The sequence below is a fragment of the Clytia hemisphaerica genome, unplaced genomic scaffold (assembly GCF_902728285.1).
Source record: "Clytia hemisphaerica strain Z4C2 unplaced genomic scaffold, Clytia hemisphaerica genome assembly, whole genome shotgun sequence".
NCBI classification, from domain to species: Eukaryota; Metazoa; Cnidaria; class Hydrozoa; order Leptothecata; family Clytiidae; genus Clytia; species Clytia hemisphaerica.
The window spans coordinates 43567-69378 of NW_027104384.1; the positions used below are offsets into that span (position 1 = coordinate 43567).

General features: G+C 35.4%; 1 protein-coding gene across 1 annotated transcript; it reads right to left on the reverse strand.

Moving 5' to 3' along the window:
• Nucleotides 1–9122: 9122 nt before the first annotated feature.
• Nucleotides 9123–17974, reverse strand: LOC136819369 (uncharacterized). Its single transcript, XM_067075604.1, has 4 exons — nucleotides 17879–17974; nucleotides 15352–15433; nucleotides 12245–12310; nucleotides 9123–11770 (listed from the first exon to the last, which is right to left on the reverse strand). Exons 2-4 carry the CDS (start codon nucleotides 15400–15402, stop codon nucleotides 9221–9223), a joined length of 2667 nt encoding a protein of 888 aa, XP_066931705.1. The 5' UTR covers nucleotides 15403–15433; nucleotides 17879–17974; the 3' UTR covers nucleotides 9123–9220.
• Nucleotides 17975–25812: the final 7838 nt, after the last annotated feature.

The following is a 25812-nucleotide window of genomic DNA, read 5'->3' on the forward strand; positions in this document are numbered from 1 at the left end:
AGGTTAGCACCAGTCAGCACTTTGATTTCAAACAAGTGGGGCAAAAAATTTATTAACGAAAGAGGTGTTTACACATGCTATGGACTAAAATTTCTGTTTTGTCTATGCTTTAAAATCTACCTAATCTTCAAATGATTGAGTCCACATTAAAAACTTTGAAAAAAAAGAAATTTTTTTTTGACATCTCAATACATATTTGATAGGCCTGATTTTGGCCAAAGATCCTCTTAAACCCTTTAAAATCAAAATTTTGAAGAAATGAAAAAACTTTTCCCATAGATTTGTCAAAGATGCCAAATTTCAGCCAATCCCAGCTATTTAAAGGTTTTTTAAGAGTTTTAAAAAGCTACACCAAAATTTTAGCATATAAACTTTGGAAAATTGACAGAAATAAGTTTTCTGCTTTTATGTGAAATTTCTCAAGGATTCAAACCATGCACTTTCATTAGAAAGAGAAAGGAAGACTAAAAATAGAAGATTTATTTGTTTTAGCCTAACTTTTGATCCAGTGGACCAAATTTGATAAGTGACCCATCAAAGTTAAGTTTACTTCGATTCCTCTTTACAACAGAAATAGTTTGATTCTTTATGAAACTGGAAGATCTCTTGAAGTTTACCTTCAAAGAAGGTATATAACTTATTTCTTGCACACCCGTTATTTGTGTTACTCATTTTTCTGTCAGTCAGCAATCAATCACCAATCAATTTTTATGAGCCAGTTTTTTTAAGAATGGGGCAGTTTGGGGCAGTTCCAATAGTTTGAAACTTAGATTTTTTTCATTTTTGGATATGTTGTTAAGTACAATGAACTGAGTAAAATCCCAAAATATTTTGGTCTGAAAATCCATAATGGCGGATTTATGCCAATTTGAAGTTTTTGACATTTTTGGGCATTGCACTTAAAAAGTTTTTTGATATAGAACCATGGGGATGCTTTCTCAAATCAAAATGAGGAATTGATTTTGGGTGATTCTGAAACTATACAATTTTCCAAAAAAATCAAAATTTTCAAAATGGTAGCTGGAGTTATGACGTCACAAAAACACTACAAATTTGATTTTTGGGGTATTTTAGAGCCATCTGACCTGTCCCAGGGGAGTTTCTTACTGCTCAAAACAATATTTTCTGGTAGTTTAGTCCCTGGTCTATCCATTTGAAGTGATTGCAATAAAAAATTCCGGCCCTACTGGCCCCTAGAGGCCCGAAAAGCCAATAAGGTCTCGAAAAAGTACCAACTTTGGCCCAATTTTCCTAGAAATCCCAACATTGTCTGACCTCCAACTTTTCTGTTCCTGAAAGACAACCGCCTGGTCTCTTAGGATCAAAAGAGAAACGTATGTGATCTCCTACCATTAATTTTTTATCTTGATTTAAAAATTTTCTTAACATCGCTCGAAAAATGACTAAAATTTGGGATATTTTGGCCCATTGGCAAACTTCAAAGTGGTCTAGGTCACTGAATTTGTTATAATATAAGGGCTATGATGAATCTTTTATATAAAAACAATGAAACTAGGTGAAAAAAGTTGTCAAATGTGCTTTTTTGGGCCAAAAAGGCTTTTTTTTTATTTTTTTGACTAGAGCTGAGGTCATTCTATTGCAGCCAGTAATTGGCAGTTAGAAAGTAAAATTTATCTGAAAATCATGATTCCTCATCACATTCCAGAAAGGTTTCCAGGAAAATCAAATATGGTACTCTTCGAAAGCTTATAGAGGCTGAATTTTCACTCAAAGGCGGCTTCAAACTCCCCTGACCCCCTTAATTTTGTAAAATTCGAAAGCATCCAACGAGGACCTTTTTTTAAATATCTGTTTCCCAGACATAGCCTTCCTGGAAAATTTGATCTGTTGGCCGAATATTTCAAAAATCTTATTCCTAGAAATGAAGATCTGTTTCTCCGCAAAACCTAAATTTTTAATCTCAAAGTATCTTTCCTAGAAAATTTGATCTGTTTCCACAATTTTCAGAATTAAAATTTTGATCTGTTTTCCCAAATAGGATATCTGTTCCCCTCTCCTGGAAATTTTCATCTGTTTCCCTTTCTTTTTGTTATTGATATCTGTTTCCCCCATAAAGTCCAATCTGTTTCCAATGCAATATCATATTTTTTGGAAACAGATATCTGTTTCCCAATTTATTATGTCATCTCCTAGAAATATTGATCTGTTTCTCTCTGATGACGTCATCAGCTGGAGCGGGGAAACAGATAGTTTTAAGGAAAAGGTCTCTCCTAGAAAATCGGATCTGTTTCCCCATTTTTCAAAAAAAGCTCTCTCCTGGAAAAGGGAAACAGATATTTCGGGGAAATGGGGCTCGTTGGCTGCTTCTGAAAATTGACTTAAAAGTACACTTTTGGCTGAAATTTTTGCCCAAAATGAGTACCCATTGCTATATATACTTGATTCTTGATTTTGTGAAAGCATCCTATAGATAGTTCAAGAATTTATCAGAAGTTGGAACCTTTTCTTTTCTTTTAAAGATTAGGGCTAGCTCAAAGTCAGTTTTAACTCTAAAATCCTAAAAATCCTTGACAATGTTGCTCAAAACAACAATTTTTGCTCAAGATTGAACAAAAAATGAGCCCACTCAGATAATAAAATCATGGTTTTTGGAAAGTTTCATGGGGATAGTACAAACATTCATCAAGATCTTTACCTCCTGATCTACCATTTAAGGATCAAGTCTGTCAAAATGTGCTTCTAAACTCTCAAATCTTCAAAGGTGAACTTTACCAACCCCATAACACAATTTTGCTATCAGCCTGTTTGCTCTTAAATGCAGTTATTGAGCCCAAAGTTCAAATTATCCAAAGAGAAGGAAAGGTTTAGGAATATTTTGTACTTTTTTTGGACTTATCTCTAAGTATTTAAGGGCAGAAATTGTCAAAAATTAGCAAGTACTCATGTATGTATGTCTTACATTTTAGTACTGACCCCCCCTGCCCCATTGCGCATTAGATTTAGGCAGGGCTGTTGGATTTAGGACCATACTCACGGTACATATCCCCCAGCCTAGACCAGCCCAGATGGTGTCAATCAAAAGTTTTTTCTCCGGAACGTTCCCCGGACTGCCCTGGATATATCCATCTTCCGCCATAATTTTCATTTATAGCACTGTTTGATGACAACAGAGGTGCCAACTCTCACACATAGACTTTTTCACCTTTCCATCCGCCATCTTGAATTGTATGCAAAAATAGAGGAACGAAAAAGCTGTGGTTGGATTTAGTTGGAAAATATGCAAAACATTTTTATGCAAGTTTACACAAAGATTAAAAAGACAACAAAGCATCTTATAAAGAAATATCATAATCATTAGAACAATAAAAGATGAAATTTCTTAATCCAAAAAGAAATATTTACAGAACAACGAAAGCCTTTTAGAAATTTGTTTTTAAAGACATATTGCATATTCTGTTTTCATACCATTAAAAATTCCACCAAGACGGAGGCACATCAAACTTTCAAAACATGCAAATTGAAAGCAGTAATCATGACGTCACACATTCGGCGGGTTCAGATCAATGTTGTGATTTGATCGTTTTGGCAGTCTATGGGGCCACCCCAGCGGTTTGCGTAATTGCGTGAATGGGCATTTTCGGTTGTGTGAATGCGTGAATATTGAGAAAAAAATATGCGTGAATGTGTGAATTGAAAAAACTTGTGAACTTGAAAATGTACTTTTTGATTGCGTGAATGCATGAATGTTGGCTATTTATGGTGGCCCAAAAGTGACATTATTCTGCGTGATTTTATTGCGCCGTTTTGTAACGGCGCCGTTCGTCGTATACCCTGCGTCTTGATTTTGGCGACTTTTTACTTATTTCGGCGCCTTTTTATCGCTTTTCGGCGAGTTTGGGTTGTGACGGCGACTTTTTCATCGTCTACGGCGACTTTTTTCTAACGGCGCCGTTTTATTATTTTTTGGCAGCTTTTTTTTTCACTTTTGGCCGTAATTTATTTTTGGCGAGTTACATTCCTTTCTTCGTGTTGTTCTACTTTTCTGCGAGTTTGTATCATTTTCGGCAACTTTTCATGTGAATGTTCATGATTTTTACAAGATTAACTCCTTTCGGCGTCTTATTTTCAGCGATTTTCTTGAAAATACCCACAATACCTTTGGTGAAATGATTTCTATTGGTTCGATCAAGTCACGTGACGAGAAGGATAAATATAAACATCGAGTTTTGAATTTAGTGCTGAAAGAAGAGCAGAACAGAAAAAAAAGTGAAGGTGAAGTGCATGTGAGTGGACCTCTTCTGGCTATATTCAAAATGAAGCTTGTTTGTTATATAGTTGTTTGGTTTTGTTACTGTACAAGGTCAGTGACTTCTGTAGATCCAATGCAACTGGAAAACGAATCTAGAGAAAACATCATCACAGCTTATTTTAACTCTGGAATGGCTTATTCTACAATACTTCATTTTCTTGCCACCTACCATAATATACACTTATCGATTAGACAATTGAATCGAATATTACGTGGAATGGGTCTATATAGAAGAGGAAACAGGAGCAGTTTGAATGATGTTATTACATTTATACAGGCTCAATTAGCTGGTTCAGTCTCGTGCCAAGGCTATAGAACAGTTCAACTTATGCGAGACGGTGGATTTAAACGTTAACAGAGAAAGTGTTCGAATGGTGTTATTGGAATTAGACCCTGAAGGTGTTGCCGGCCGTACTAGAAGAAGGTTACGTCGGCGAGTTTATCATAATCCAGGTCCAAACCAGGTATGGCATTTAGACGGGTATGATAAGTTAAAGCCATACGGCCTTGCCATACATGGTGCTATTGATGGATACAGCAGGAAAATACTGTGGCTAAGAGTTGGCAAAAGCAACAATAACCCTAGAATAGTTTGTTCATACTTTTACGACTATGTTAAAGATGCGGGTCATACGGCAAGCCTTATTCGTACTGATAGAGGGTCTGAAAACGTCACGATTGCTGGATTGCAGCGGTTCATTCGACGTAATGACACTGACCGTCACCGTGGTCATTCGAGTTTCCTTTACGGACGATCTACAAGTAACCAACGTATAGAGGCTTGGTGGTCATGCTTTAGGAGGCAAAGAACAAATTGGTGGATAAACTATTTCAGAGATATGGTCGACGAAGGAGTTTTGAATCCAGCGCTCGGGATTCACCGTGAGTGTATTCGATTTTGTTTCATTGGCATTGTACAAACCGAACTCGACGAGACGGTAAGGTTATGGAATAATCACGTGATTCGACACAATTACTATGCTGCTTGCCCTAGCGGACGGCCCGATACGCTATACTATGCACCAGAATTAACCGGTGGAAGGGAATGTGCAAGAATCGTCAATCCGTTTGATTTAGATCTTGGTGAAGGATATATCAGACGAGCAGAAAATGTGTTTGAATGTTCTTTGGAATCCATCGAAGTATTTCGAGGTTTAATTTTTGAAGGTCGCAGAGTGATGCCAGAAACTGTAAATTCAGCAAAAGACTTATTTGTTTATTTGAAAACGGAGCTTGAAAATAGGAATCTAGAAATATAAACAAGCGAGTTAATAACATTTATTCTTCCCCACGGAAAGTAATGTGATGTTCTTTTCAAGGGGTAAACAAACACTATCGTTTAACTGAAATACTTTGTTTACTAAAACACACAATTATCTTTAGTAAGTGTTCTGTTTTCCCCTCGCCCGGACGTCATGCCGTGGATAAAGAATCCAACCCTAAAAATAATTTTTATAAAAATATCTAGGCTATGGATTATGTCGAAAACCAATCATTATCTCTTGAGTACGTTTTACGCCTCCTTTTTAAATTTATTCTCCCTTTAAATAGTTCACTTTAACTTTGCCACTGTTTTGTTCTAAAATTTTTGTATACAACCATTCAAGGAAGGGCGGAGCGGGGTTACAAGGGTAACCGATTCCCCAATTTCCGTCACACAGTCAAAACGAAAAACAAATTTCAGCCACAGGAGATTTATTTAAAATGTTCCAGATTGCTGAAATGATTATATCTCTATACCCGGTTCTGTGTTCTATCTATTTAAATTTCATAAATTCGTAAATTTCGTTTTTTCCGGACAAAAAAACTACCCAATTTGCCGTCTCCGACATAGCGTGTGGATCTAAAGTCCGCAATCCTGTCCAAATTATTGAAGAGTTTCTAATTCCAGATGAAAAAAAAGAACGATCCCACTCCCCACCGACAGTGAACCCCCTCCCCATGAGTTCAAGAACTTCCCAGATTCAAAATTTCTTTTTCATAACTGGCTTTTAAAATATCAAAACAGAATTGAAAAATCTTTGCTACATCAAGAGCTAAGTCACTTTTTTGCAATTTTTCAAAAAATTTCTTTATAAAAAGCTGCAAAATTTTGATATAATCGAGTCAAATCAACCAACCAGTGCTCAGAAAAGATTTAATTGTTAAACGGACTTTTGGATAGTTAGCCGTCGGTGGTACGGTACCCCACGAAAACTTCGGGTATAGTCTGGAAGTTCACTATTTTGTGTAAAAGATTGTGCGATAATCCGGGACTAATAATCCATTCTTTTCCAATTATATGTTTTTCTTTTTATAAGCATAACGTTTATAAGCATACTGAGACCTGGATTTGGTGACAAAAATAAGCCTATCATGAGCATATCAGTGAGCTTTGGTCATTGGTTGTGTGTTTCTTTTCAATTTTAAATGAACCTTGAAAAAATTCAGTGGATGAAGAGCTTGCTATTTTTGCACTCAACTTGGTGACAGAAAAAATGAATCTCGTTTCTTTTCGGAAAGATAAGCATATCACAAGCATAATTTAAGCTGCATTCCAAAATATAGCTAAACATAACTGAGTCTGTTTTCCAAAAAAAACAAAATGCTTATAAAAAAACATGTATCTGCAAATACTAAAACCGCACCTCGTTACAGCACCCTGGGTTTACAACTAAGTCTATGCTCGAATACATTCCTCGGGCGTGTATTATTTTTTGGGTTTTCAGCGACGTTTAATCGAAGAGCTTTTATCAAATGATTCCCTTATAATAAAACCTTTCGTGTATTTACGTCTTCTTTGCTAGGCGAAGCAGAATGTTTAAATAGGGGGGTCTAGTACCCATCCTATTGCCCCCTAAACGCATAAAGGGTTAATAAAGTGAATGGGAACCTTATTTAGCCATTTCGTTAATTTTTTACTACAACTATGGAGGAGCATTTACTGAAGGGGGCGCTTGTTCTAAGTGAACAGTTATCTCATCTAAAGCCTCGAAATCAAACTCATGTCGGTATAGAAAGTCTGTATATAACGATACTGAACCCGAAAGTACTTTTCTAAGTGAAATACCAAATAGCTCAACAAATGGCTCCTCTGTGTATTTGTCTTTATCTATATACTCTTAGGTGCCAAATAAACGCCCGCCCCCTGCTTGTCAATATTTCGAAAATTTTCCAGCCCCCCCTCCGTTTATAAATTTCCAAGAAATACTTTCAGCTGTCAAAGAGAAGGTCTTGCTCTAAATAGCCTGATTTTAGTCTATATTTGCCTTACTTTGGGTTTTCAGAAGTACAATTTCCAACCCCCCGCGGCAATTATAGGTCACCCCGTTTATTAAAATTTTGAAAATTTTCCAACCCCCCTGTTTATTCGAACCCCCCCCTGTTTATTTGGCAACTAGCGAAAAAAAGTTTCTTATAGGAAGTATAGGTCTGCGAATCAGACTAAGAATGTTATAATTAAAGCGTAAACAGTTTTTCTAAAAGAATATATCTCCTACAAATAAATATTTTCTACAGCGACAACATGTATAGGGTCAAGACTCGAAAAATATATCTAATAATGAAAAACAAATATTAAATTAAGTAGAAGTAGAATTGTGTTTCCGTGAAGCGGTCGGATAGAAAGTATTTTCGCTCAACGACAAAACCTTTTAGATTTTAATTTCTTGTACCTCACGGACAAATTCTTCTTTCCTACATCCGCGTCGTTCCGGAGAAACAACCTTTTTTCTGTTTTCTTTCTCCAAATAAATATCTTATCCAAATAAATATCAACTGAGAAAAATAAAATAAACTAAAATATATTTTTTCGTGAATAAGGAACTTCGGGTATTTGCATAGTTCAGAAACATTCATATAAAAGTTCACACTTGAAAATTCGAAATAAAAAAGTAAAGGGAAGACCATAATTTTTGAGGTTGACACCTATTCCGAGGCCTTTAGACAAAAATCCAGATCCAGAAGTGTGTACAAACGCAAAAAAAAAAAAATACAAACGGAACTAATAAAAACAACTCAACAAATGTCAACTTTGGCTATTTTTGGTAAATTTTGTGCATAGAGATCTCCCAAATCAATCAAAATAGAATAATATAGTAGAGAAACAAAATCAGTTCAAATACATATAAAACATGAAAAACGTATAAAACATACTAGCCCATTTTACATCCCTCTCGGAAATACAGCACTTTTTCTCCAAATAATTATCAACAAAAAATTTTCTTTTTTCATAAAAATACTAAAATACTAAAAAGGATAAGAAGTAAACTTATTTAAACAACGTATACGTCTTCAAAGGAGATTTATTCTTCAAGCCAGAAAGATTTGTCCAAAAATTGGAAATTGCTATCAAAATCCGAAATAATAATGATGGAAAAAACCAAATATTATCAATTGTACAAGCACTTCACAACTTCACACTCTAGCTAACTTTCTCCAAGTATAATCTATCATTTTCGAAAAGGAGAAACAAAATCGATAAAACATGAAACAGAAAATTTAAAAAACTATGAATTTGCGAGAGCATAAATATACATGAAAAGTTTCTAAAAAAGTTAAAAATATCCTAAAAAGACCTTGAAAATAGTCGTATAATGCTGAAATCAAATAAAAATCTACGAGAGTTAAAAAACAAGATTCGAAGACCACAGCTTATTTAAAATAGGCTTAAATTGACCTCTGGTCTTTTGGTCTGTTTAGAAAAAAAGAAAAAAGAAAATAACAAAATGAACATCAAATCGCAAACCTTCTTTGACGTAGCCTGGTCAGACTATGTTTGAAAATATCAATGTAAATAGAATTAATCATATTTCTAGTATAATATGAAACAGCAAGAAAAAGTAACAAAACAACCATGAGTAGGGGGGGGGGGACAACATAATCGACCATTTAAAACTTTCTTCCACCCCTCACCCCAAAAAAACAAAAATAACATAACAAAGAAAATATAATATAAGGATGGTCCCACTCTCAGTCGTGCATTTCCCAAGCAACATCAATAGGGTTCTGAATGTAAAAATTAAAATTGTTTTGCAGCTCGGTGAAGCTTGAATATTGCCTTGGTAGTCGTAGGATTGAAAAACAGGTCTGTGGTCTCGGTCGAAGGTGTGCACGTGGTTGGTCAAGGAACATAATTTTAATTTTTCCACCAATAACCGAAGATACTGACGTGACAAATCTCAGAAAGTTTTGGAGTTCTTTGGTACCACACGATCTAATGTAACGCTGGAGCCATGTGATAATTCTACCCTCTTGGGGAGTTTTTTCATCTGCAATAATGTAGTCAATCACAGTATCACATGTTGGGTATTGTGATACGCGTAGATACTCAAATAATTCAGCACTCATTGCTTTTTTGAAAAAATCCATACTGTTCGTTAACCTTTGTAGTTGAAAACATGGTAGTTGAAGAAGGGCGATCCTAGCTGCCCTTAATGAAAGGTTTTTTATGTTTGAGGTTGTTGGCTGGGCAAATATAGAAAAATCTGAAAGTACATTCATGCAGCAATTGACATTTCCAGATGAGCCATCGAAATTTTCAAACACATTTGCTAGCCGCTCAGGTAAGAAATTGTAAAACGAAGAAAGCAGTTCTTCGTCATTTAACTCACTGTACAAATAAAATTTAAATGATGCATATGATATGTTATGTGGAAAAATGCCAAATAAGATGTAAGAATGCTGTATTATTCTTCCTATTGTAGCGATTTTATCTTCATGCATTGTTGGAATACATTCAGCAGCACCTTCCCAACGTTTGGATAGGTTGTCAAAGAAAAGACTGAATGCTTCTTTCATCACACCGTTTCCTACCCCACTTTCATTTTCAAAAGTGATGAAGATATTTCTGGATGATTCAGGACGTTTTTCTTCATAGAATTCAGTCATTGAATTAAAAATATCTGACCTTTTAACTGTCCCGTTGATAGCCTCCCCAGAGAGCCTTTCAAAAGATTGTTGCTTAATAGTCTGTAACTGTAGATCCAGTGGTTCAGGATTTGTAATATTCACAGGATTGGAAGTGGCATTCAATTCAGAATTAGGTGAATTTGATTCAGGAATATCTGGTGGTTCAGGACTAGAAGCAGGATTTGTAATATTCACAGGATTGGAAGTGGCATTCAATTCAGAATTAGGTGAATTTGATTCAGGAATATCTGGTGGTTCAGGACTAGAAGCAGGATTTGTAATATTCACAGGATTGGAAGTGGCATTCAATTCAGAATTAGGTGAATTTGATTCAGGAATATCTGGTGGTTCAGGACTAGAAGCAGGATTTGTAATATTCATAGGATTGGAAGTAGCATTCAATTCAGAATTAGGTGAATTTGATTCAGGATTTGTTCCAAATCCGAGGAAGGCTATTGTACCACTGGATGACATTAGTATGGGAACGTCTAACGGTGCCATATTCATAACACCAGACACAACTGGCTCGTTTGGTGTTGCAGTAGCTCTGCTTGCATGAATTAATTGGAAATTGATTGGCTCAGTAGATAGACTTCCGATCCAGTCATAAACTGCTACCATCATCTCTGATGGCCGAAAGAGCCTCGTAACAAGTCGCTGTAAGACACAATGTCTAACAGACACAACTATGTGTTCCTCATTAAGAGATGGTTCTGGCATGACTCTACTCTCCCTGGATTGTCTAAGTGTATCACTGTCAATAGTGGTTGTTGTATCAACACTGGAGTTCGCATTATCGATTGAAAGAACCCAATTTTCTTCATTGAGGGCTGGTACTGGCATGATTCTATTCTCTCTGGTTTGTTGAAGTGTATCACTGTCAATAGTGGTATGACTTGTCGTATGAACACTGGAGTTTGCATTATTGTTTGAAATAAATAAATTTTCTTCGTTGAGGGCTGGTACTGGAACTCTACTGGAACTACTGGATATTGGAGAAATAGAACCTTGGGGAGGATATTGAGCTTCTCGAGGAGTATGGGAGGATGGAGTTGAAGTAGTTGGCCATGGACTATAAACATCTTCCAACATCATTGTACGAAATGATTTCTTTCGGGTCATCAGGTGCAAGTAAACCTTTGATTTCAAATTTCTATTATTAATGAAATTTTTTAGTATGAATGTCTCAGGATCTTCCAACAATGAATTTTTGGACGTTCCAATGGCAATTTTCAATTCCTCATTACATCCGAAAAAACATCTTCCATTGGGTATGAATCGTTTGCAGAGTTCCTCCAATACAATGGTACTTGTTGCATCCAGCGGTAATGGAATTACTTGGGGACCTCCTCCTTTATCACCACGAACATTCACATATCGATTCTGCCCATCACTGTAGTGAAACCAACTAGAATTTACATTTTTTGAATTTTTTGAGTTTTTTCTTACTCTGTCCTTTACTGCCCGACTCATGGTGACACTTAAAGTTGAATCAGGGTTCTGATTTGCGTTAAAACAAAAGGATTTCAAACTGATAATATCTCCTCTCAGGACCAATCCCAATTCTTTTAGCTCCATGTCAGTCGCACCCCAGCATGATTCTTTGTCCATCTAAAAACAAAAAAAATAACATTATAAAAGTTCCATATCCAGATAAAAGTAATCAATTCATTAGTAAAAGTAATCTTTCAGTAGCCAATCCTTACAGCCTTCAGCTGCTATTTGTTTGTCATGTTTGTCGCCAGACCAATCTGACTCAAAGCTTGCTGATCAAATAAAGTCATTTCCAGTTAGGAAAAACGAAGAATATAATACGGAATGGACCTACCTGATGAAGACTGTCAAAAAAGAGGAAGAGAAAATGAAGAGAGAAAAAAAAGCTCAAATGAATAGCTGATCAAAATAATGAATTCACCGGACCTTATGTGAAGGCATTTCCACAATTATTTCTTCACACTGTCCAGATCTGGGGTCAGATTTGAGAAGTTTTACCAGACAGGTTTACACCCTCTACTAGTTATAAATATATAACAGTATTGAGTTTTAAAGTTAGACATGATATGAATAAACCACAAGAGATAATACCTTGTTGACTCTGAAATTTGATATCACTGCATCAGGAACATTTCTACGCATGAGATGCTGACAAACCTAAAATATGGATAGGTAATATGGATAATTAAGAGCTGTTAATTAAAATTCCAAATGTACCAACATCAAAACATCGACTGCATTTTTAAAACGTTCCAGAAATTTTAAACTTTAATAATGCATGAGCATTAGAATTTTCCTTTTTTTCTTCAATTTTGTGCTATATTTTTGCTATTTTACTGCTAATGTATGTTGGTTGTGAAATATGCATTATTAGTTCTTTGATGTGAGTAAACATGTTAAAATAGGTATTAAGATATTTTTTGGAATTTAATTCAAAAATACTTTGCGGATAAGGCCTTTTCAAATTTACTTTGGGACTTAATTTCGCTGATGACACCCAAATCCACAAAATCTGCGAAATTTAACATAGTTTCTAGAGGGGTCAAGACCCCCCCTTAGGTAAGAAGACCCCCCCCCCCTAGGAAATTCATTTCAAATTTCACACCCCCTTAGAAAATCAGTATAAATGGAACAATTGTACAAGAGTCATAATTCAAGGAAGATCCCCTTATCTAAGAAGACCCCCCTTAGGTAAGAGGACCCCCCCTTAGGAAATTCATTTCAAATTTCACATCCCCCTTAGAAAATCAGTATAAATGGAACAATTGTACAAGAGTCATAATTCAAGGAAGATCCCCTTATCTAGACGACCCCCCCCTTAGGTAAAAGACCCCCCTTAGGAAAGTCATACTTTTAACACCCCCCTTGCTTTTGGTTCATCAAAACCCAAGACCCCCCCTTAAATGTAGGGGGTAGAAACTATGTTTAATTAGCCTCCGTCTCAGAACGCGGTCAGAAAATTTTGCGGATAATTTCACAGCGAAAATGCATCCAGTGAAATGTAAGTAATGTATCATGATTCAAGTCGACTGACATAATTATACACATAATACATGTTACAAGTTTTGCCTAAGGATTCTCAAGCTCAGCTAAATAGTTATAAAACTATTACATGTTAGTAGCAGACCCGACTGACCAATGTTATGTAGCAGGTTGAAACATGAGTTTCTACTGGAAAGATACAGTTTGTTTTCAAGTTAAATCTTCAAAATAAAGCAAACTGTGTGGGTTTCTTTACTTCCAAACAACCTACCAATAGTTTTGGAACACTCCATAATAAAGGAAGATGGCTCTTCTTGTGGATTGGCTTTCTGATACCCCATATAAACACGATGTGACTTGAAAGTGAAGAGACATGATTTGTTGGTTTTTGTTTGATTTGTTGACTCATATATCTCATGGCAAATGGGATAGCAAATGACTTTTCATGTATTGCTTGGCTCTACATATGATACCTCTTACTTTGAACACTTCCAGAATGTTGAAAAAAGCATTTTACGAGATAAGTTTCAATTATAATTTTCATCATTCATGGAAATTTTTAATCGCCAGATTTGGCTTGGCGTCAGTTTTGTTTGGTTGATGTTTGGTATTGTGATCATTTAAAGCAATGAAATGCCGCACAGTCACTCTACGCATGATGCCTCCAGCCATGATTGGTATCAGAATGTTGGAAAAAAACATTTTACGAGAAATTGTTGATATAAATTATATTGACTTATTTTTACAATTTTGGCGGTGTGGGTTTAGTTGGTTGATAATGTTTACACTGTGGGATGGTTTTCAAAAAACTGTTATATTGATTATTGTTTGTTGGAATTGATTACCAAAAAAATTAAGAGAACCTTTTTTTGATAAATAATTTATTTTTTTCATGAATCGGAAAAACCGTGTGGATAGTATGTCTTGTAGTAACCAATGCAGTTGTCTCTTTTCAAATTTTGAAAGCTCTAAACCTACTGAATCTGTGAATTGAAGCTCTGACTAGCTCTATGTTTAAAACTTTGAGCCATGTTTTTTTCTTTGTTGCTATTAAAGATAGATTTTTTAAATTGTCGTAATGTAAATTTATGGTAAAGTATTAGTTTTTGAGTTTAGTACATACAGTAGTATTTTTTCAGTAATCCTTTCTTGTAAATATAGTAACATTTAACCAGACTCACTGCCCTCATTATATTCAAATTTGTATTTTTTTAGGACTGATAAGTACATATTTTTAAACACCAAAACAAAGCAAACAACATGCCAGTTCTTTCTGGACAAATATATATGTATACTTTATTATGTGCTTTGAGTTCTATTTAATCAACCCTCTCAACTGCTGATCTTTCAACTATCATTTAGGAGTATAGAATGGGCTTCCATAGTACCATTTTCTCTAAGTATTTTGTGCAAATTTTCAACAAAGAAGTAGACTTCTTGATTGTCCTTGTCCCTTATGTTAAAGTTGTTCTGATGGAAGGCATTGCTATTTTTGGTAGCCTTCACATATCGATAAGGAGCTTTGGTGTAAATGTTTTTTTTGATGAAATCATACTAATCTGAAACTATTAGGCCTTTATGAACTTTCTAGAACAATAATCTTGCTCCAATCTTGAGAAACACTGGAAAAATAGGTTAGCATTCCCTGCCATAATTTCACAGATTCCCTCTGCTTTCTGCTTGAAAACGCTGTCGTATAGCCGAAAACGAAAGTGAAACTGTGAAAACGTCCGCAAATTCGGGCCCAGTCCTCTTCCGAGACGGAGGCTAATCCTCACAAAATTCAATACCATTAAAATATTCTGAATTATTCACGGTTATACTACGATTGTGGAAAATTTTGTTACAAAAAAGTGGTTCAGAAAATGTAAAAATTGCTGTTTCTCAATCCTTCATGTGACTCCCATTTTTTGATATGCACTTGAACATGAAAAGACAGTTTTTAAAAATCTACAAAATTATAGCTCAATATTTAAGACATTAAATTCAAGTTTATATCTTGATCCATTCTGCTCCAAAACGTTGCCAAAAAGTTTTTTTGAACCACCCGGTACATGCAGCTGAATTAGTTAACTATAGTAGACTTTTAAACCATTATACGGATAATGGGTTCTAGGGCCTTTTAGTACTGAAATATAGATAGATAAAGATCTGATTCCAAAAGATAACAATCAAGTGATAAAGTATTGACAAAAACCTTAAGTCATGTCATGTACCTCATTCACTGTATCGTCTTGATCAATGTCCATTTCATCGAGTGAAGCCATGTTAATTGGGAGTATAGACCGTCAACCTGTTCTGAAATTGAGATAAAAAACATGTATGTGTTTAACACAAAAATCCTACCATAAGTTGGTTTAATGTCTACATCCCTCATCCCTTCTGACACCGTTCTTTGTAGTTGGGAATAATAGGAAAGTTGGAATCACTGATATTTCTTCGCTTCACGTCAGAGAGGAAAAAATATTTTATAAATCAGTGATTATTCTGGCTATAAGAACGGATGTTTGGAATTAGATGAGAGATGTTGACAGTTAAGGTCTAATAACTTGTAACTCTCCTACATGTTATGCAAAGGATATGTAAACTCTGGGTTGTTCGCAAGAATTCAGTCCAAAAAAAAAAAAAATAATAAAAGCTTCTAAAATATTATTTCTATCCAAAAATGTTCCTCAGGTATCCTAGTTTCAAGTTCAAAATATGTTCCACCTCAAACATTTTTTGAATCTAGAAATATTACTTCTAGCATTATGCCGATGGAAACAGTTTTGTCCCATATGTAACCCCTAATCATAGGCAAGTTTCGAGCTGAAAAGACACATAAATTGACCTTCAAGCAACTCTAAGAAATACCAGTCACCATTAAAAATATATTTTTCACTTTTTGCAAAAATTTGTTAATACCAGTTTGAATGAAAAAGACCAGAAAGATATTAAAGCAGGGGACACTTTTTTGAAAATTAGGGCAAAATTCTTGCAAACAACCCCCTCCTGCCTATCAGATATTTTAAGGTTAAGGATAGCCCCAAGAAAGGTAAAAATCCAAATCGAAACTGAACTGTCTAACAAGTGATCGCTCAGTTGTCCACGATAGCCCAGTTGTTTGACATCTCAGTTGTTCGACAAATAAGGTATATAATTAGCATCTTTAAATGCACTATTTCGATGTCTATTTAAAGAAATTATATTTTCAATTAATCTGATCTTTTTTGGGTCAGGGTTAGAGTACAACAAAGTGTGTAAAGAATAAAAAATTTGAATTAAGAATTGAATTGAATTGAATGAGAAAGAGTTGTAAATATCAAAAACGGTCGAACATATCAGAGTCAAAAAAGTGAATGTCGAACAACTGAGCGCTCACTTGTTAGACTGTCCACTTTTTTGACAATTTCATCAAAATGTCAAACAAGTAAGCTGTGTCGTGTCGAATTTATATGAGTAACATGGCACCCCAAGAAAGGGGACTCTATTTATTGTCCTATTCATGATATGCACCACTGGAGAGTTTTCAGAGAATTTGCAAAATATTCAACCCAATACATCACTTTTTCTATTGTTTAAGTGACGTATTAGGTTGAATATTATTTTAAGAATTCTCAGAAGACTCTCCAGTGGTGCATATCATGAATTGTATAAACTTTTCCCCTGCGCTCTGCATGGCCCTACCTAGCCTGGAGATCTGGATGATTTCCAATTTCTGCCACTGGGTTGACTAGTCCAGGGGATGTCAATCGAACTCAATCGAATTCGATTTGGAGTCGAATCGATCAAATTCAATAGAAGTAAATCGAAGTGATTGTTCAAATCAATCGATCTCAATCGAAGTGATTGATCGAACAATCGAATTCAATCAAAATGGGAAAAAGATGTAAATCTTCGATCGTCTTCGATTGGATTCGATTTATTCGATCGATGAATCACTTTGATTGGTTTCGATTGTTCGATCAATCACTTCGATTGAGTTCGATTGATTTAAACAATCACTTCGATTTACTTCGATTGATTTGATCACACATGGTGTTATTGTTCGGGCTTTTCATTAGTCCACGTTTGTAACAAAAAAGGAAAATTTCGAATATAATCGAAACCAATCGAAGTCAGTCAGGCACATCCTGGCAAATGAACGGGGTGAGCATTTGCATGGGGTATTCGTCACCCAGTGTAAATGAGATAGGACGTCTCAGGCTAAAAGCGTAAAAATGAATAAAAATGAACTTCAAACTGAAAAAGGGAAAAAAGGAAGAAAACTGGGAACTTTATTTTTTCGTTAAAAGTTTCTTCAATCTTCGAAGACAAAATTGACCCATGGAAAAAAAATTTCATCTATGCAGTTCTTTGAAATGAAGCAAAATATTTCCAACCCGGTTCAATTAAACTTGGTATTCGGCTCTATTACGTCACTTTCGTTTTCAACCCCGTTCATTTGCCAATGGTCGCAAGTGAAAAATACCCCGTTCATTTGCCAGGATGTGCCTGACTGGAAGTGATTGACCGAATCAATCAAAGCCACTCGAGTACAATTGAACCAAATCAATCTTTAAAAATGATGTAAATTTTCGATTGACTTCGATTGTTTCGATCGATCACTTCGATTGGCTACGATCGATTCGGTCAATCACTTCGATTGGTTTCGATTATATTTGATTGGTTCGACAATCGAAATTTTCGATTGGCATCCCCTGAACTAGTAATATTAGAGCTATGTATAAAATATTTCAAAAGAAACAAAAATTACTTCCATACCTTGACTAAAAGTTGGGCAAACACAGTGCTCAAACTCACACCACTAGCACTGAGATTTAAAAAAAATTGTTGGATTTGAGCCACATGTTACATGTTGATAAGTTCGCCATCTTTGTTATTATTATTAAATCCGTTGAACCGATAAATAAAAAAGAGCGGGAGAGTATCATGGTCACGTGGTAATAACGAGCCAATGAAAATCGTTGACCCAATGATTTATATGGTGGCCCAAAAGTGACATTATTCTGCGTGATTTTATTGCGCCGTTTTGTAACGGCGCCGTTCGTCGTATACCCTGCGTCTTGATTTTGGCGACTTTTTACCTATTTCGGCGCCTTTTTATCGCTTTTCGGCGAGTTTGGGTTGTGACGGCGACTTTTTCATCGTCTACGGCGACTTTTTATGGCTTTCTGCGAGTTTGAGTGTTTGGTGAGCTTATTTCACCATTCGCGAATTTATTTCGAATTTTCACCATTTTTGCGAGATTTCTTCACGTTCGGCTTTGTATATTCTACTACTTTTTCAAAAAATACCCATAAATCATTGGGTCAACGATTTTCATTGGCTTATTATTACCACGTGACCATGATACTCTCCCGCTCTTTTTTATTTATCGATTCAACGGATTTAATAATAATAATAACAAAGATGGCGAACTTATCAACATGTAACATGTGACTCAAATCCAACAATTTTTTTTAAATCTCAGTGCTAGTGGTGTGAGTTTGAGCACTGTGTTTGCCCAACTTTTAGTCAGGTATGGAAGTAATTTTTGTTTCTTTTGAAATATTTTATACATAGCTCTAATATTACTAGTCGACCCAGTGGCAGAAATTGGAAATCATCCCGATCTCCAGGCTAGGTACCTAGGGGCTAGGGCATGCAGTGAGAGCGCAGGGGAAAAGTTTAAACAATTCATGATATGCACCACTGGAGAGTCTTCCGAGAATTCTCAAAATAATATTCAACCTAATACGTCACTTAAGAGCAATTGCACCTAAGAAAATCTGTAAGTGGGATCATTGATGTCTTGGATTTTTTTCTTTTTTAGATATGTTGTGGGGGTTCATGGGTGGAACAAAATTCCAAAATTTGAGCCTCAGAGCTCAAGCCGTTCCCGAGATATCGCATTTTGAAGTTTCAAAATTTTTGTCTAAAATACAGACCGGTAATTTACAGACCAGAATTCCAAATTGCTATAAATCCTTATTGGTAAGTCCAAATGACTTGAAATTTTGCACAGATACACAAGACCATAAACATTTTCTAAAAACAAAAACAAAAATTAAAACTTTTTTCCAAAATGGCGGATATTTGAAGCCGAAGTTTTGAACTGCTTGAAAATACCGGTTGGATTTGATTTTCAGTTATTCCCGGCCCGAGATTCCAAATTGAATTTCTTTTTCAGATCCTGAAAGATCAATCCTTTAACTACCAAATATCAAAAATCTGTCGTGGAGAATTCATTTTTGGCTCAATAAATCAATTTTAAAGATGACCTATATTTTCCGAAAATTCCCTAGCAACGCCCTAGCAACAAGGCTTTAGCAGGCTCAAAAATTGGTTTTAATGATTGACAGTCCATTTCTGGACAGTTGTGATCCAAGACTGATCAAATCATTAGAGGATATTCCTCTATATGCAAAATTATGAATTTTTCACTGTCTGCGATGATATTAAGAGTCTTTTTTTTTAGGAGTCTTCAGCGTGTTATACCTCATCCTCTTGGATTTTGATGAAATTTTGACCAAATGATCTATCACACAAGAAAATAAGACCCTGAAAATTTCACCTTGGTATCTCACGTAGATTTGAAGATACAGCGTCTCAAAGATAGGCTAATACTATATTAAGCGAAAATTGACCCCTAAATTTCATGAACTCTGGCGAGGAGCAGATTTTGAAAGCTAATGAATTTTTATTCAAGTACATTAGAAAGCTGATTTACAGTGGTTTCAAGAACTTTTTGTCGGGTATCAGAAAAAATCAAATTGAGTCTCCAAAATTTTCCCCGAAAATCTTTAGCACCTCCTGTAGAGGGCTTCAGACTTTGCGTAATCTGGGTTTGGAAGCACTTTTAGCTGGCTGCTGATAGTCCTTAAGACTTTTTTAAAGCAAACTTTTGACCTGGAGTGGTTTACTGGTGGTTTTTTGCCACAAAAACAACATTTTCAGGATTTCCATATTAGTGTAACTGTCAAAAATGGCCGAAAAAATTGCTATTTTGGCAGATCTGGAGCAAAATTCAAGATGGCATATCTTTTTGTGGCAACAACAAGTTTTTTTGAAATTTTCAGCAAGGCTTCCTTAGGAGGTCTAGTTTATAGTCTCAAAAAATCTCAGTGGGTTTTTGAAGTCTCTTAAAGATATGATCGATTGAAAATTTGCTTAACTTCGTTTTTTTTCCCTCTTAAAATGCTAAATCAGCCCCACCTAAGGTTAATTTTTGTCAAAATATTGGTTGATCTTCTCTAGCCAACTAACCATTGGCATTAAGGGAACAGCTGTAAAAGATTTCAGGTCATTTCCATCAACGGGTGAAATTTTATGACTGTTTCTTTATTTCTAAGTACAGAATATGTAAAAAAATGCGAGACTGACTTCTGGCCTTTCCTACCATTCCAGGGCCTATATTTTCAGGAAAAGCCTCAATCTTTCACAGTTTGGTGAATATTGCTTTTAAATATAAGCAGGTAACTTCAACTAAATGGGTTTAACAGTACCTAATTCCTATTCAAAAACTTTTTAAAATCATTCAGAAATCTTACTTTGACAATAATTTGCGCTTTTACCGCAAAATTTCTAAGTCCAACTGAGTCCAAGTGTCGTGATTAACTTTTAGACTGTCCAATATCTCTATATTTGTGTACACTAACAGCCTTACTCATTGATTCTTAAATAACTAAGCAACATTACTAGGGTGATATTTTATGAGATACTGCAAACAATGATGTTTAAATCTTCTGGACAAGAAATAATGGACAGTCTAAAGTTAATCACAACACTTGGACTTGAAAAAATGGCTCTTAATATCATCGCAGGCAGTGCAAATTATGAATTTCTTTTACATATAGAGGAATATCCTCTAATGATTTGATCAATCTAGGATCACGACTGTCCAGAAATGGACTGTCAATCATTAAAACCAATTTTTGAGCCTTCCGGTACATGGTGTAGCCTGTTAAAGCCTTGTTGCTAGGGCGTTGCTAGGGAATTTTCGGAAAATATAGGTCATCTTTAAAATTGATTTATTGAGCCAAAAATGAATTCTCCACGACAGATTTTTGTTATTTGGTAGTTAAAGGATTGATCTTTCAGGATCTGAAAAAAAAATTCAATTTGGAATCTCGGGCCGGGAATAACTGAAAATCAAATCCAACCGGTATTTTCAAGCAGTTCAAAACTTCGGCTTCAAATATCCGCCATTTTGGAAAAAAGTTTTAAATTTTTGTTTTGTTTTTAGAAAATGTTTATGGTCTTGTGTATCTGTGCAAAATTTCATGTCATTTAGACTTACCAATAAGGAGTTATAGCAATTTGGAATTCTGGTCTGTAAATTGCCGGTCTGTATTTTAGACACAATTTTTGAAACTTCAAAATGCGATATCTCGGGAACGGCTTGAGCTCTGAGGCTCAAATTTTGGAATTTTGTTCCACCCATGAACCCCCACAACATATCTAAAAAAGAAAAAAATCCAAGACATCAATGATCCCACTTTAGATGATTCAGGGATTTTCTTAGGTGCAATTGCTCTTAAACAATAGAAAAAGTGATGGATATATTGGGTTGAATATTTCTCTGAAGACTCTCCAGTGGTGCATATCATGAATAGGACAATAAATAGAGTCCCCTTTCTTGGGGGTGCCATGTCACTCACTTAAATTCGACATGACACAGCTTACTTGTTTGACATTTTGATGAAATTGTCAAAAAAGTGGACAGTCTAACAAGTGAGCGCTCAGTTGTTCGACATTCACTTGTTTGACTCTGTTCTGATATGTTCGACCGTTTTTGATATACAACTCTTTCTCATTCAATTCAATTCAATTCTTAATTCAAAGTTTTTATTCTTTACACACTTTGTTGTACTCTAACCCTGACCCAAAAAAGATCAGATTAATTGAAAATATAATTTCTTTAAATAGACATCGAAATAGTGCATTTAAAAATGCTAATTATATACCTTATTTGTCGAACAACTGAGATGTCGAACAACTGGGCTGTCGTGGACAACTGAACGGTCACTTGTTAGATAGTTCAGTTGTTTGACAATTGTCGATCAAAATGTCGAACAAGTTGGATTTTCACCTTTCTTGGGGCTATCCTTAACCTTAAAATATCTGATAGGCAGGAGGGGGTTGTTTGCAAGAATTTTGCCCTAATTTTCAAAATGGTGTCCCCTGCTTTAATATCTTCTCAACTTTCTCGTCTTTTTCATTCAAATTGGTAATAACAAATTTTTGCAAAAAGTTAAAAATTTCAGAGAAAAAAGTCAAAATATTTTTTAATGGTATTCCTTAGAGTTGCTTGAAGGTCAATTTATGTGTCTTTTCAGCTCGAAACTTGCCTATGATTAGGGGTTACATATAGGACAAAACTGTTTCCATCGGCATAATGCTAGAAGCAATATTTCTAGATTCAAAAAATGTTTGAGGTAGAACATATTTTGAACTTGAAACTAGGATACCTAAGGAACATTTTTGGATAGAAATAATATTTTAGAAGCTTTTATTATTTTCTTTTTTTGGATTGAATTCTTGCGAACAACCCAGAGTTTACATATCCTTTGCATAACATGTAGGAGAGTAACAAGTTATTAGACCTTAACTGTCAACATCTCTCATCTAATTCTAAACATCCGTCCTTATAGCCAGAATAATCACTGATTTATAAAATATTTTTTCCTCTCTGACGTCAAGCGAAGAAATATCAGTGATTCCAACCTTCCTATTATTCCCAACGACAAAGAACGGTGTCAGAAGGGATGAGGGATGTAGACATTAAACCAACTTATGGTAGGTTTTTTGTGCTAAACACATTACATGTTTTTTTATCTCAATTTCAGAACAGGTTGACGGTCTATACTCCCATTTAACATGGCTTCACTCGATGAAATGGACATTGATCAAGACGATACAGTGAATGAGGTACATGACATGACTTAAGGTTTTTGTCAATACTTTATCATTTGATTGTTATCTTTTGGAATCAGATCTTTATCTATCTATATTTCAGTACTAAAAGGCCCTAGAACCCATTATCAGATAATGGTTTAAAAGTCTACTATAGTTAACTAATTCAGCTGCATGTACCGGGTGGTTCAAAAAAACTTTGGATTTTTGGCAACGTTTTTTGAGCAGATTGGATCGAGATATAAACTTGAATTTAATGTCTTAAATGTTGAGCTATAATTTTGTAGATTTTTAAAAACTGTCTTTTCATGTTCAAGTGCATATCAAAAAATGGGAGTCACATGAAGGATTGAGAAACAGCAATTTTTACATTTTCTGAACCACTTTTTTGTAACAAAATTTTCCACAATCGTAGTATAACCGTGAATAATTCAGAATATTTTAATGGTATTGAATTTTGTGAGGATTAAACATAGTTTCTACCCCCTACATTTAAGGGGGGGTCTTGGGTTTTGATGAACCAAAAGCAAGGGGGGGTGTTAAAAGTATGACTTTCCTAAGGGGGGTCTTCTTACCTAAGGGGGGGTCGTCTTAGATAAGGGGATCTTCCTTGAATTATGACTCTTGTACAATTGTTCCATTTATACTGATTTTCTAAGGGGGATGTGAAATTTGAAATGAATTTCCTAAGGGGGGGGTCTTCTTACCTAAGGGGGGGGTCTTGACCCCTCTAAAAACTATGTTAAATTTCGCAGATTTTGTGGATTTGGGTGTCATCTGCGAAATTAAGTCCCAAAGTAAATTTGAAAAGGCCTTATCCACAAAGTATTTTTGAATTAATCCAAAAAATATCTTAATACCTAGCATAAAATTGAAGAAAAAAAGGAAAATTCTATTGTGTGTGCTCATGCATTATTAAAGTTTAAAATTTCTGGAACGTTTTAAAATGCAGTCGATTTTTGATGTTGGTACATTTGGAATTTTAATTAACAGCTCTTAATTATCCATATTACCTATCCATATTTTAGGTTTGTCAGCATCTCATGCGTAGAAATGTTCCTGATGCAGTAATATCAAATTTCAGAGTCAACAAGGTATTATCTCATGTCTAACTTTAAAAATCAATACTGTTATATATTTATAACTAGTAGAGGGTGTAAACCTGTCTGGTAAAACTTCTCAAATCTGACCCCAGATCTGGACAGTGTGAAGAAATAATTGTGGAAATGCCTTCACATAAGGTCCGGTGAATTCATTATTTTGATCAGCTATTCATTTGAGCTTTTTTTTGACAGTCTTCATCAGGTAGGTCCATTCCGTATATATTCTTCGTGTTTCCTAACTGGAAATTACTTTATTTGATCAACAAGCTTTGAGTCAGATTGGTCTTGTGACAAACATGACAAACAAATAGCAGCTGAAGGCTGTAAGGATTGGCTACTGAAAGATTACTTTTACTAATGAATTGATTACTTTTATATGGATATGGATATTATTTTATAATGTTATTTTTTTGTTTTTAGATGGACAAAGAATCATGCTGGGGTGCGACTGACATGGAGCTAAAAGAATTAGGATTGGTCCTGAGAGGAGATATTATCAGTTTGAAATCCTTTTGTTTTAACGCAAATCAGAACCCTGCTTCAACCTTAAGTGTCGCCACGAGTCGGGCAGTAAAGGACAGAGTAAGAAAAAACTCAAAAAACTCAAAAAATGTAAATTCTAGTTGGTTTCACTACAGTGATGGGCAGAATCGATATGTGAATGTTCGTGGTGATAAAGGAGGAGGTCCCCAAGTAATTCCATTACCGCTGGATGCGACAAGTACCATTGTATTGGAGGAACTCTGCAAACGATTCATACCCAATGGAAGGTGTTTTTTCGGATGTAATGAGGAATTGAAAATTGCCATTGGAACGTCCAAAAATTCATTGTTGGAAGATCCTGAGACATTCATAATAAAAAATTTCATTAATAATAGAAATTTAAAATCGAAGGTTTACTTGCACCTGATGACCCGAAAGAAATCATTTCGTACAATGATGTTGGAGGATGTTTATAGTCCATGGCCAACTACTTCAACTCCATCCTCCCATACTCCTCGAGAAGCTCAATATCCTCCGCAAGGTTCTATGTCTCCAATATCCAGTACTTCCAGTAGAGTTCCAGTACCAGCCCTCAACGAAGAAAATTTATTTATTTCAAACAATAATGCAAACTCCAGTGTTCATACGACAAGTCATACCACTATTGACAGTGACCCACTTCAACAAACCAGAGAGAATAGAATCATGCCAGTACCAGCCCTCGATGAAGAAAATTGGGTTCTTTCAACCGATAATGCGAACTCCAGTGTTAATACAACAACCACTATTGACAGTGATACACTTAGACAATCCAGGGAGAGTAGAGTCATGCCTGAACCGTCTCTTAATGAGGAACACATAGTTGTGTCTGTTAGACATTGTGTCTTACAGCGACTTGTTACGAGGCTCTTTCGGCCATCAGAGATGATGGTAGTAGTTAATGACTGGATCGGAAGTCTATCTACTGAGCCAATCAATTTCCAATTAATTCATGCAAGCAGAGCTACTGCAACACCAAACGAGCCAGTTGTGTCTGGTGTTATGAATATGGCACCGTTAGACGTTCCCATACTAATGTCATCCAGTGGCACAATAGCCTTCCTCGGATTTGGAACAAATCCTGAATCAAATTCTGAATTGAATGCTACTTCCAATCCTATGAATATTACAAATCCTGCTTCTAGTCCTGAACCACCGGATATTCCTGAATCCAAT

What these genes read in the sequence shown, in the direction of transcription:
- LOC136819369 (XM_067075604.1), bottom strand. Translation starts at nt 15,402, where the DNA reads ATGGCTTCACTCGATGAAATGGACATTGATCAAGACGATACAGTGAAT. An exon ending in AAGACGATACAGTGAATGAG is followed by an intron (nt 12,311 to 15,351) that starts GTACATGACATG and finishes TCCATATTTTAG; the next exon opens with GTTTGTCAGCATCTCATGCG. An exon ending in CAAATTTCAGAGTCAACAAG is followed by an intron (nt 11,771 to 12,244) that starts GTATTATCTCTT and finishes TTTTGTTTTTAG; the next exon opens with ATGGACAAAGAATCATGCTG.